We start from the raw sequence: 13,876 nt of genomic DNA, 5'->3' as shown, positions 1-13,876 counted from the left end.
TAAAAAGTCAGAAAAAGCTTTCTGGATAAATATCCAAGATTTGTTTAATGAACTTAAAGCTTCCCTGACATTTTCTGGGAAAGCCATATAATCCCTAAATAACTCTAAATAATACTGGTGTAATATTTAATATTGGTATGTGGGGTATACTTTGAAAAAAAGGCTACATTTTTTTCTCTGTGGAATGTTTTACACTAATAACATATTCTTTAAAATAAATTCAGTATTTTGTGAAACCTTTCCTCTACTTATGAAAACCTACTTTCAGTTTTCCGACCTCAGAGGTAGTTGGGTTTTCCTGTACCAAACAGATAATAAGCCCTCTTTGGTTTAAGGAATGCATAATGCTACGACTCTGGTGGGACTCGAACCCACAACCTTTGAATTACCTCATTCTGTCTAGAAGTCCAATGCGCTATCCATTGCGCCACAGAGCCTTTTTATAAGGCTGCAAAGAAAATACTCAGAAACATTGTTGTGTTTACCTTCCTATAAGTTATGTATCCATTACAGGCAACTGTTTTGATTCAGATTCAGATTTCTCCAGGCATAGAATTGTGCATTACTTTGAATTTTCAGAAATCCACTGAAATCCATTTCAGTTACTGTTTCTAATTTAGGCAAGATGTTGAAAAAATTCAGTTTACATCAGTAAAAGCCTCTGTACTTTGATGATTGTTTTTAATATTGCTGTTATACTTGAAACAAACATACTGAGCTGTGGCCTTTGAGCAAAGTGGACTAACCTGTCATGTCATTTTTATCCATAAATCCTGCCTGATTGTAAACATGGAGGCAGTTGTTGCTGGGGAAAGAAACACAGACTCGTAGCAAACTGCTGATGGATGGCGAAGCAGTAAAAGACGAAAGGAGGTGGAAGAGCTGGGGGTTTTGTTTTCTATTTGACACTGATGGATCGCCCGGGCCTGGATGAACCCACGTCTGGACAGTCCAGACGTTTATAAAATCCTGAGGATTACAGAGAGGGAAGGAGCAGATGAACCACAGCACAGCCATCCACTTACATCCAAGCTAATATCTTACACACGGTCTAAGCAATTTGATTTTTGCATTATCTATGTCTACTTCCATTTGGTTTGAAGACTGTTTTTGGTTGTTTCAGTTGTTTGCCGACTTAATCCTGTTTCCTTCAGCTTTACAAAAATCTAATTTATAGCTTGACCAGCATCTATTTAATGCTTTATTTAAATAATGGCTTCAAAAGCAGCAGGTGTGCAATATTTGGTCAGCCTAAAAGAGGCCTACATAATCCTTCTGCCTAACTTCAAGTCACCATGAAATGAAAAATGACTTTGTAAAATTGTTTGTTAATTTTCCACCCCCACAATTTTATCCTTCGTATTCAAAACCTGCAAAATATGAACACTACTTTCCTCTTTCTAATGCAATTTTTTTCATAGTGCCAGTTTTGACTTTTTCATTAATTCATTCCAACATAAGCCAAGACTCAAAACCTAAGTATTAACATTCAATCCACGTCATGCTTTATCATAGTTTCTTTTCATGTAATACATTTTTTTATATCTTTTATTAACCTGCTCCACACTCTTTTGTGCTATCTCTTTTCTTTCTTTTGATAACAAACATGCAGTAACTCTGTGAAGTTGAAGTCGGAGGAGTCTGCTGCTCTGTCAAAAAGCCTCTTGCCTCCTCGCCAAGGCCTCCTATTCATGCTGCTGGAAAGTCTCCCACATGCTGTCAGTGGAAACACAAGGGATGACCGTGGGTGCCTCAAAAGATATTCACAGAAAAAAATGAAAGCCAGTCACTGCAGTCGCTGTCGCAGTTGTGCTCAGTACAGGCAGGCTGATTTTTGCAGAAAGAGCACATAAGGGAAATGACTAGTGTTTCTATTCCAGTCCCCCAGGATCTCATGGTGGTTCTACGGTTTACATCCTTTTTATGACATCCCTTTATGATATCCAGTAAGACTGCTTTCCTTGCTTTTTCCCATCTGAAAGTGCAGACACATGCTGTAATAATGGGGTTCGTGTTTTGATATGCCATGAAACTGCCTTAGCAGCCCCCCACTGAGAGATTATTAAGTGGAAAGGGTTTGGGATAATTACCAAAAGGCACAAATCTTTGGGTCCTGATAATTGTTCAGGTTGTCTGTTTACAACAAACATACCCTGAGTGAAAAAATTATTATTATTATTATTATTAATAGTAGCATTAGTAGTTGTATTTTGGGTTATAGTCACTGTCATGCAAAGAACTATGACTCATAAATTTATTTCTTATAGTGCTTTGCTAAAGCAGATTATTCTTCATGAACTGTTTTATCATCAGGCAATTTGGGTAGGGATCATCTCTGAACATCAGTTCTCCATTAGATTTAGGCCTGGACTTTGACTATGCCATTCTAATACATAAATATACTTTGTTCTAATGTATTCCAGTGTAGTTCAGGTTGTATGTATAATCAGTGGGCTGCTGGAAGGTTGGTCTCGATTCATCTTCCCATCAACTGTGATTAGCTTCCTTGTTTCTTCTGTAGCTTCACATCCCCACAGCATGATGCTGCCACCCACATCTTACATCAGGGATGGTGCATTCAGGACAATGTGAAATCTCAGTTTTGTATTTGTCTTTATCACACCCAGCGATCAAAAAGCTCCACCTAGTCAAAAGAAAACAAAATTATTTTATCATGATAATATTAAAAGCACTTGAATATAAAGTTGAATTGAGATGATCAATCAAAAATAATAATTATAATGTTTCTCATATTAAAACGTAGTTTACATTTGCACTCTAACTCCATTTCGTCACATAGTTCATCACGAAATTAAAGACTGATATGAAAAAGGTGAAAATTTCTCACAATAAAAAAATAAAAGGGACTGCACATTGGTAGTACTTTCCTTGCAATAAGAAGGTTCCAATCCCAGTTTGGGGTCTTTCTGCATGGAGTTTGCATAGTCTCACTGTGTAGTCTTATGTTCTCTCCGGGTACTCTGTCTTCCTCTTACAATACAAACACACGATATGATCGCTCTAAATTGCCCTTAGGTGTTAATGCGTGTGCATCTGTCCGTTGTTCTTCAAGGATAAGTGTCTGTTGAAAGTGGATGGATGGATGGATGGATGGATGGATGGAAGGATGGAAAAAAATAAAATCATAGGAAATGTTAGGAAAAACGCATATTTTTCATTCAAAAAGTTAAAGACAAAGAACGAATGTTTTATATTATATTTAATTCAGTAAATACGATTATAAGTAAACAATAGAAAAATGGTGGAAGTTTACTTGCACATTGCTACGTTTGGTAGTAAAATATAACGGCCAAAATGAGAAATGTCCTAAAAGTATTAGCCACCAAAATATGTTCACATGGCGTCACCTCGTGGAAGTAAATTGTAATTGCATTTTATTTTTCCATATGATTAATGTAAATGAGGAAACGTCGCGTCTTTTTATTCCCATGAGTTGTTAAAACAGTTTCAAATTTAGCGTATTAAAAGCGTAGTAAATTCTCCAAATGCTCTGCTATTTTAAGTCAAGTCATCGTTTGGTAAGCTTAGAGATCTAACGTTACTCAACCAATCATATAGTTTCTTCTTCACAAGCTGACCAATCAAAAATGAGGACGTTGAAACGTCATTTGCCCTCTCACGCGTGTGAAAAATTGTGCAACATCTAGCAGTAGAGCACCATTACGGCTGGATCGGTTAAAGTGGATGGCAGATGGTTTAGAAATCTGCGATTTGCGCCGGCGTGACGGCCATCTTTGCATGAGTGGTTGAACCAGCATGTCAGCTACACAACACGGCATGAGAGGACACAGACCGGGGATGTTGAGTCTAAATACAGTGAATTTGTTCAGAATATGGTAGAAATGTGTGGATTGTAGCTTGACACAGACAGAAAATAGTTTATTTTTGCAACTGGTATAAAAATAATGTTTCGGCTTACGAAGACTGTGCTCCAGAGACTTCATGTGCGGTGAGTTGGTGAATAACGGCACTCTTTGTACAAAGCCAAGATTTATTTAATGTTTGTTTAAGGTTGTAAATCCATGTCATTCATTATTGACTTACCTGTGCGATTTACAATTATGTGAAAACACACCCGTTTGCATAATGAAATTAAATACTTTGCTTTAGTTTTGTATTTTTTGTTAGACTTTGTTTAGCCAGTTCAACCTCAGAGATTAACCTCATTTGTATATTAATTTAATCTGCAACAGACACAATGTGTTTAAAAAGGTCAAATAGCTTCAGGGATGAAATTAAGCATGTTTAACTGCGACACAACATCCTGTGAATGTGACCACCTTTTTGACATCAATAAATTACAGCACACATTGTTGTAGTGGCGGCGTCAGGCCTCTTTGACAAAATACAAGCAGGATCTAATTCTAAAATAATATACATATATTAACCTAAATGAGAGGAAATTATAAAATAAATAGCTCAGATATTTGTATCAACATGTGATCATTGAAAAGAGGGGGATCAATGGAAGGTCATGTGACCTGGGTTTAACCTGATTTTGCTGTCATTGATTCTGTTTGTCGCTGAGGTGTTATTTTAGACACACGAAAAAAAAAAACATTTAAGTTCAACTTAACCACATTAAATGACTTCAAATCTGAGGAGTAGATAGAGTTGTCATTATATTGCCATTTTAAATTGTACAAGTGTTGTAGCATATTTGGTGGACATGTCAATTCTGTAACATAATTATGTTCTTTTTAAAATAGAGTTGTCTCTTAATTATGAAGTTTCAAAGAAAATAGGAAATATATGCATGCACAGTTTCTTGCCAAATTCTCTGGAGTCCTGATTGAGCAAGAATGTGCCTGATCCTCCAGGTTGAACGGACGACACCAAGCATGGAGGCTGAGGAGCTCATCAGCTAGGGAACAGGCTGTGGAGTACCAGCCGGGGCAGAAAATCCACGGCTTCACTGTCAGAGAGGTAGAAGCAGCTTTCGCCTGGCTGATGCAGTAATTGATCATCTGACTGTTTTGTTTCTTCTCTGAAAATTTGGATGTTTTAGAATTTTTTTCTCCCTCAGTATAAAATCTCAAATGACATGATTAAATCAGTAAACTTTTACTGCCTTATAATCACTGTGGATCTCAGTAAGACAACACTATTCTAAATATGCTACGTTCTTGTGCTTCCTGTGGTGTGTTAACTGTCTTGTTAACACATTTTTAGTTTTTGTGTCAGTAACCTTGAAGTTAAACTTGGTGCTTCTTATCCCGAACGTCCTCAGGTTGCGGCCATCCCTGATCTTTGTCTCACAGCTGTGAAGTTAACCCACGATAAAACTGGAGCTCAGTACCTGCATGCAGCCCGGGATGACTCAAACAACCTCTTCAGGTCGGTTAGCTCTTAGTTCTAAACTGGTGGCAACTTCTGCTTAATCTGTGGAGTTTTTAACAGCATTACAGCTGCGTCTTATTTGTAAATAGAATCAGAAATGGTTTTCTGGTTTCATAGTTTTTCTTATTTGCTCTTGCTGTTGTTCAGTGTCCAGTTTAGGACGACCCCGAGGGACAGCACAGGGGTCCCCCACATCCTGGAGCACACGGTGCTGTGTGGATCTGAAAAGTACCCCTGCAGAGATCCCTTCTTCAAGATGCTCAACCGCTCGCTGTCCACCTTCATGAATGCCTTCACAGGTTCGCTGTTATTTGGTTGTAAATATATTGAGACGCCTGTGCTGAGATTGTGTTTATTAATCCTCGCTTTATGTTTCTGTGTGAACAGCCAGTGACTACACGATGTATCCATTCTCCACCCAAAATGGGAAAGACTTCCAGAACCTTCTTTCAGTTTATCTGGATGCAGTTTTCTTCCCTTGTTTACGAGAACAAGATTTCTGGTGAGATTCAGCTGCACTCTTCATATTGACCATGAGCAACTAGAGACAATTAAATCTGCTTATCTTCTGATGTTAAGTTAAATTAAGGTGTTGTAAATTCATAAATTACATTTTTTAAATGAAAATATGCTTTTGACATGCAGACGGTGGTACTCTGTTTCAAAAAGGGGTTTAAGATCTTGCTTTAAGTTGTATACTCTTAATAAACATTACAGATGTAATGGTAAATTGTTGCTCTTGCAGATTTTGTTTTATCTTGTTCTTTACTTGCCTGGCTAGTTTTTTATTGGAGCTAACAAAAATCACATGCTATCGCTAGGCCAAACCATAATCAATTAATAATTCAAGTGATTAGTAGACACTAATGTTCTTCTGTTGAATAAAAACAAAACTGAAGAAACAATCACTAGTTGGCACACAGCTTCAGTCATTACAGATAGAAACTAAAGATCAGGCCTGAAATCTGGGTCTAGTGATGGACTGAGACCTTCAAAGTCACATAGAGACGGTCACAAAGTCAGCCTTCTATCACCTGAAAAACATTTCCAGGATTAACGCTCTAATGTCCCAGCAAGATGTAGAAAGTCAGGTCAGCCATGCATTTATATTTTTATTAAATTACTGAAAATCAAGACTAAAAACCCATTTGTTTTGATTCACCTTTAGTAAATAATTACTGGAACATCACTAAATATAATCTGAATTCCAACATTTCATTACTTTCCTTTATGTATGCTGCTGCAATGTTTTGGATTTTTATGTTTTATTGTGTTGAATTAACTTGCTGTGCAAATAAGTTTGCCTTGCCATGTTTTTTAAAAGCAGTTTTTTTCTCTTTGCATATCTAACTGGAGTGTTTATGGTTACTCTGTTCAGGCAGGAAGGCTGGAGGCTGGAGAATGAAGATCCGACCAATCCCAGCTCCCCGCTGGTGTTTAAGGGAGTTGTGTTCAACGAGATGAAAGGAGCCTTTGTAAGTCACCATCACGTGCATTTCAGCGTGCACACAATTACTGTTGCATTTTTAGTTTATTTAAACACACAGTTCTGGTGCTTTTAGTTCACCANTTTTTTTTTCAGTGGCCCTAATCCTCTTCCATATGATGAAGATTATCCTCTATTTTATATTAGAATTGATTCTGGACTAGTGTGTTTTCTGAACTAGATCATATTGACATGGCTAATAGTACATTCATAGAAATTAACAAGTTAATCAGAACAGCACATTAATTGTAAATTTAGGTGATTTTTAAGTTACAGGCCAAAAGTTTGTATTTTACATTCATAGTTACATTCATATAATAGTTTCATTGGTAAAATTTACAGTAAAATAAACTGTGTTTATATAAAAAGTCTTATGTGACAACAGTTTTACTCAGCTTTTTTACTTTTGCTCAGGCTTTTCTTTCTTTCAAAATATTCTCTTCTGGTTTGGTAATAAGTGCATGGCATATGAACAATATGCAAAACTGTCATTATAATCTAACATATCATTTTTGTTCTGTTAGCATTTACTCAGCAATGGTTTGGCATTGACTGAAATGCAAGCTTTGACAGCTTAACAAACTTAAATTAAACCACAAGTATGAATTTGTCCCAGACTTACACATGAACACACTCAGAAACAAGCACAAACACTATAGATTCCCCTCTTACTTTTCATGAGCTGCTATGGCAGCAGCTCTCCAGGAATATCTTCATTTATTAAACAGCTCCTGCACCATGTTTTCTGATGCCTTTTATAATCTCGGGGCACATGCGGATCTCCAAAGAACAAAATTAGGTGACTTCTCTCTGTGTTCCTCCGGCTGAGGACTCTTTTCTTTAAGGTTGAGAGTTGCAGAATAGAAAAAGTTAAGTATATGAAAGTGGGTTGTGTGTTTTTGCACCTCCAAAGTAGTGAGGTTTCAGGGAAGGATAAAACAAACTCTGGAGAATACAGAGATGCAACAGGATGAGATGCTTTACCCAAGCACCGCGCTCAACAATCCTGCAACAAAAGCCAAAATGCGATAGTGTGGAGGAAGTTTTGTTTCGTACAAAAAGTGGCAGAGAAAGTGAAAAAGAGAAGAAAACGATGTTGTGTGTGCATGCGGTACTGACGTTGAGGTTTTTGACTTTAGACACCATTTTTGGTCGATGGAAACCAGAACCTCTTCCAAAGAGGTGCACTGTGGCAGAATTACTGCATATAGCATATGACAGCGATAACGACTTGGCGCATATTGGGATTATACTGCTGTGTGAAGTCTTTGCGCCCAGCCTATTAAATATGCATGAATGTTTGAAATGAATTTTGGAAGATTTTCACCCCCCTTCTTCACAACCCCCATTTCCTTTTATTGTCAGACTATATAATCATATTCCTGTCTATTAAAATTCAAATGCATAATTTAAACATATGACAACAACAGACTGAGAAAGCGAAGGTTTGTGTTCAGCAGCTGGCAGCAAGGTTGCTTTTGATGAGCGCCGTATGCTAAATTGACATTGTTGTGGTGGAAGAAAAGAAGTGAAACAAAACATTAAAAGAAAAAGAAGAAAAAAAACAACAATTCACCCCAAAAAAATGTCACCCTGGTGAAATCCGATGGCACCACTTCAAAAGTGTGACACAGAAACATATTGGCGGCTATGAAATATTCAGCAAGGTTACAGCGAGGCTGCAGCAGGTGGAAGCACTCTGCTGTTCAGGCTCCGCTTGTTTTACACGGTTTCATTTAGACCCAATGACTTTATCAGCACAGCTGCTCACAACCAATTTCTCCCAAGGGAGAATGTACAGCAGCGTGCAAAAGTTTTAAACCACCAGTAATTTCTTCAGTATTTGCCATGAAGCAGCCAGACTTCCTGTTCATCTCTCAATGTGCTTTTGATCAATAGTTCTCCAGGCTTCCTGAAGGTCTTTCAAAGTTTTGAAGTATTTTAAATCCATGTTTTCTTTGTATTCTTATATTGCATAACTTTTTTGTCACGTATTTCTTTTTGTTAATCACACATTGTAAATTTTTTTATATTTTTCTGCTCTGTCCTTGTCTTTTCTGTCTCTTTATAATTGCTTCAGGCAGTCTAATTTGCTTTATTTTAAAAATATGATTCAGTTTTTGAGCATAAACTGTTGAAAATCATGAAAATCATACAAAAACACCCAGAACCTGCCACCAAAAGGAATGTCACCATGTATGGTTCTTTATTTATGTTTTAAAAATGGAGCTGCTTTTTACCTACACAATTCATCTTTATTGTATAATTGTACAATGGCAATACAGCAAAATTCAATACAAGTTGTATAATAAGAAGATGATGACATTTGATCTTTGTTATAACGCCAGAAGGATAACTATGGTTTCAGAAACCAAGTATTCCCTCCCTGTTTGTTGGTGCTGTTGGGAACCATAGCAGCAGCTGCAGAAAGGAAAGACACTCATGTACAGGTGTAGATGGAATTACACACAAACAGATATGGAGAAAGATCCAGTGCTGGATGCTCTCACACCGAGATTTACCCTCTGAGAGAGCGAGCGCATAAAAGAGAGAAATTCTGTGGGAATGGAGGAGCGCAAGCTTGAAAGGGAATGCAGAAATTGGAGATATAGCTGTGGGTGGAGGGCAAACTAACTTTGAACATTCATTGCTGTGAAGTTATTATCCGTCCTCTCCAGAGGTCACAGCCAGGGCTGGTGGGAAGGCTTCTCAAACAGAGGAAAAACCTCTCACGTACTGAGCTCAGAGGGCATAAAATGAGCTTTTTCTTATTCCCCAGACTTAAAAAAAAAGTCTTTAAATATATAGATGAATAGATATGTGCATGCTGGCTGAATCTGTGAATATAGGGCCAGAGTTTTAATAAACTGTAATTGTGATGCCAAAACTGCACTACTATGAGGATAACTCACTAACCAAATCACCCTCACACAGGATTAAGACCCGACCATGAGAATAAAGTCAACCAGGACTTGGAGGATCTTCGGGCCTTCTGGGCCCATTTTGTGTGATAGAGAGTGGAAATTCCCCAGAGTGTTTTCAGCACAAAGTTTCACCGGGAGGTCGCATCAGGGTTTTTATCCATTTACAAGATGTTATTTATACGCTGGCAGATTTATACTTAAGGTAATCTTTACATTTTACTGACATCCTTCTTCTGACTGGAACTAAGAGAGATCTGATTATAACATAGTGTTAGTTTTCCAAATTAATGTCAAAACCTGTTAGTAAAAAAAATAAAAATGAAGCTCCTTATTTTGAAATGACATTTTCGTGTGGATTTGAGGTTTGAAATGAAACATGCTGCTTGGTGCCACAGCTGGTGGGTCGTTTTTGAACTGCAGACATTGATTACTGCTCTTGTTTTCTCAATAGCCATCATCAGGGTGAACCTTAAATCCAATTTTTATTGTTTTTGAAGCCGCCTCCATGATACCTGCGTTTTGAGGCAGTCTGCACTGATCTGTCTGAACCAAGTATGTTTGCTGGCAGAAAATATGTTTTGAAAAATTTTACATCTGAAAATCCAGAATGTCCACCAGAAATATGAACTACTGAAACCAATAAATGTATTTTGAATACATAAATCAAACTGACTGAATTTATTTAGCGTATTTCTAGTCATACTGACTATTCAAAGCATTTCACACCACATTCGCTCTCACAAACACACACATTTATAAACCCAGTATAAAAACTGATAGGTGACTTGAGGGTAAGTGCCTTGCCCCAGGGTACATCATCCTTATAGGAGTAAACTGTAATCAAGCCTTCCACCTCATCTATATGTATATCTGTCCTCTGAAGCAGTTTAATGACTTCCAGGACAACATGAGCCTCAGTAATAACATGCTGTTGAATTTGTCCCTTTTGAAAACTAATCTAACATCCAAATGTGTTTTCCTTGGCCCACTGAAAGCCATTTAGGCACCTTAGGCTAATTAATTTTCTCTCTGAAAATTCTACCAATGAAATTATGTTTAATTTAAACACGTTTTCTAAATATAACCGACTAAAAACAAATGTGTAAATGGTAAAACCAGAACGTAGCCATAAAATTAGGTTTTATTTATTTTATTGTTTTTTTTATTATATTATTATTATTATTATTTTCTTTGGTCCGCTTGGAAATTATAGAATATACCATTTGATATAAGCAACACATTTTTTGCATTTACTTCACCACGTTAGGCTTTCTCATGAACTGTTTTAAAGAAGACATGAGTAATACATTTCTCCAGGATTTCTGAACGTCTTTCAATGTTTTTCTTTCAACTTTTGCTTCTTTTCAACTCATTTTCTGTGCAGTTCTTGTACTTGGCCTTTGGAGCATAATATTAAGGGTGAACAATATGAAGAAATGTTGGGTGCAAGAAGAACAAAGTGTTTCTGAATTCAGAAATCGGAAAATGTCTTCTGTAGGAGTTTTTTAACTGCAGCTACATGAACAAAGTTTACTTACTATGAGAAACCTAAAGTTGGATGAAATATTGTTAAAAGCCCCTGTAAAATATTCCGCTAGCTCCTCAAAGCAAAATATAAATATGTAAAGATTGATTCAGATGTTTTGCGTCGTATGTGTAACTAATGTTCTGACTCACATAGATGTGAATGAATGTAATGTCCTTGTAAGCCAAGCTTTGTAACCATGTGAAATTACATGGCTGAAAAAAAATGTTTTCTTCGTTTGTAAAGGTGGATGAATGTGTAGAAAAACATTTCTGAGTTTATGGAAAAGTCCTGATTGGACAGTAACACCTCAGCCAGAATGGAGGTTGCCCCATTGCTGAACTGCTTTAAAATGAACAGGATTCCCTAAAATGAAAGATCTGAAAAGCTGGGTGAGCATCATGAAAATGGATTGAAGTCAGTTCCACTGATTATTGGGAATGGCAGATATATATATTTTTTTGCCATTTTTTCTTTCAAAATTGATGCTCATTTGACTTCTGCTTTCTTTCTAGACATGTCTGTCCCATTTTCTATCAGAAACAAGATTTTTGAAATTATAATCTGCCAAGGCTGATGTTTGGCACTAGTCAAACATCAGAACTGATATAAAAGTAAACTCTTGCAAAATTAACAACTTGAATTTTTCTGCAGCAAAGTTAAAACTACAGAATATTAATAATATGTTTTGGAATCAACTTGGTTGAGCACTACTTTCTCCATCCTAACACATAATTTTACTCCTGCAGTACTTTATAAGAGGAACTCTAAACACATTGCAATAACCTCTGCTCTGATTGGTCCCTATCAGTTGTTACTGTCTAATTATAAGAACATATATCCCACCTAAACAGCAAGTTTTCTGTTTATACCTTGAGCTCCATGTGCAAACAGGGCAGAACACTTTAATACATGGATATCTGCTCTTTATCTGGATTTCTGACTGCATGAGATGCTACAATGTTAAGTGGAATGATGGATAGATTAATTTTACACATGCACAAACCCTTCTTTCAGACTATTTTTTGTCAAGGTTACAAATCTTCATTTGAAGCACAGTATAAACTCTGTGCATGGAAATCTGTAAATAAGATTTGAAACTCTACCCAGCTTGAAAAACAAGCTACTCATGAGACCTTTTCTTCTTCTTAAGAGGGTTTTTTCTGTTGTTGTTTTATATATGTTGTTGCATAGGAGTTTGAATCAATCCCAATTCAAAACCAGCACAATGTCAGCAGACAAGCCCACTGTGGGGCTTTTAAGAGCCAACAAAAAGCTCAATAATGAAGCTAAAACACTCGACCAAGAGAATTCACAGCCAGAACTGTTTTAAACCCAGTGGCGTCACTTGCCATTGATTTTTGTTTCTGTGCAGACACTCTGTGTGGCGTGCCTATGCTCAGGTGGCTGCATTGTGTTTGTGTTTGATGTGCTGCTTTTTAATTTTTGCTTTGCCACAGTCCAAATAAAGTCCACAGCAGCCTCAGGCTGTGTGTCCAGGGAGTCTTCTGACTCTGTGGAACGCAGGCAAACGGCTGTCTGTAAAATCCATTCAGATTAGCATCAGAAGGCTACAGACTTAGCTGGCAGATTTGTAGGTTTAAAGTGAGAAAAGTAAAGTGAGGGTGCTTTCAGAAAATAACGCCATCAATGGATTTATTTAGAACCAAAAATGAGACATAATGGGCTAAGGAGCAAAAATCTTGAATTTAATCAATATTTGTTTGAGCCATGCTTAATCTTCAAAGCAATAAATCTTCCAGGTACTTTTACTCAGGGCTTCTCCAGGTAGTTGGCAGGTGGTTTTGTATGTGCTTCTGTTAATTTAAGTCTCCTCATTGCGCTCTGCTTCTCTGTTTTTCCCCAGATGGACTCCATGTTATTGAGATCCGTCCTCTGTGGAGGTAAGGCCATCTGTTGGAGCAACGCACTCTTCTTGTTGACTTCTTCTACTTTAGTTGAATGTTTGGTATACGTCTTACTTGCAATTTGTCACAATCTGTGACTTATCTGCCACCTTTGTGTTTACGTTGCAAAGCAGCACTAATGAAAGTGTGAACCTTGAATCTACACAGCAAAAACACAAAATCTTACCATTAGAAACGAAAGATTGTGAATAAATACTTTTTTTATGAATATTAATGAGAATCCTATTAGTTGATTTTTCTGGCTTGTTTTCCTACAGTAAAGTTATTACTGAGTTTGTTTTTATTTATGAAAGGACAACAACTTGTAATAAAAGCGATAAACTGAGAGACGTGCAGCTGAGTTGGAGCATTCCTTCCTACACACTCTTAGGGTTTTTGTTTGTGGTCTTCACACATTTAACACCAAATGTTTCAATAAGTTTCACCTCACTCAATAAGTTTCAAATTCACATTTCTGCAAGATCAAACGACATACCCCCCGCTAATTCCTCTTCAGATCTGAGAGGGATCTGCAAATTAGGCATGAGGTTTTGAAGTAAACGCTGTTTTGCCACCACGTTTCATTTATTTTCAGCTCCAACACTCTAATTGGCCCCAGAGGTGAGGAGGAAAGTGGATGCGATGCTAGTATGGACTACGGCCAGCTATTCAC

At 37.1% G+C, this 13,876-nt stretch overlaps 1 protein-coding gene and 1 non-coding gene across 2 annotated transcripts; one reads left to right on the top strand and one right to left on the bottom strand.

Moving 5' to 3' along the window:
- Window positions 1–350: 350 nt before the first annotated feature.
- trnar-ucu (transfer RNA arginine (anticodon UCU)) lies at window positions 351–437 on the bottom strand. Its single transcript is given in 2 exon segments — window positions 351–386; window positions 401–437. It is a non-coding gene; the product is annotated as a tRNA-Arg (tRNA).
- Window positions 438–3,639: 3,202 nt separating this feature from the next.
- Window positions 3,640–13,204, top strand: LOC103138028 (presequence protease, mitochondrial-like). The gene is made up of 7 exons (XM_016671455.1): window positions 3,640–3,970; window positions 4,842–4,947; window positions 5,252–5,358; window positions 5,509–5,660; window positions 5,749–5,863; window positions 6,740–6,840; window positions 13,164–13,204. Exons 1-7 carry the CDS (start codon window positions 3,927–3,929, stop codon window positions 13,202–13,204), a joined length of 666 nt encoding a protein of 221 aa, XP_016526941.1. The 5' UTR covers window positions 3,640–3,926.
- The last annotated feature ends 672 nt before the right edge of the window (window positions 13,205–13,876 follow it).

This window comes from Poecilia formosa, unplaced genomic scaffold (assembly GCF_000485575.1).
Source record: "Poecilia formosa unplaced genomic scaffold, Poecilia_formosa-5.1.2 Scaffold45, whole genome shotgun sequence".
NCBI classification, from domain to species: Eukaryota; Metazoa; Chordata; class Actinopteri; order Cyprinodontiformes; family Poeciliidae; genus Poecilia; species Poecilia formosa.
Note: the sequence above shows the minus strand (reverse complement) of the source record. Positions and strands in the feature narration are given on the sequence as shown.

What these genes read in the sequence shown, in the direction of transcription:
- LOC103138028 (XM_016671455.1), top strand. Translation starts at nt 3,927, where the DNA reads ATGTTTCGGCTTACGAAGACTGTGCTCCAGAGACTTCATGTGCG. An exon ending in CTCCAGAGACTTCATGTGCG is followed by an intron (nt 3,971 to 4,841) that starts GTGAGTTGGTGA and finishes CTGATCCTCCAG; the next exon opens with GTTGAACGGACGACACCAAG. An exon ending in GATGAAAGGAGCCTTTGTAA is followed by an intron (nt 6,841 to 13,163) that starts GTCACCATCACG and finishes GTTTTTCCCCAG; the next exon opens with ATGGACTCCATGTTATTGAG.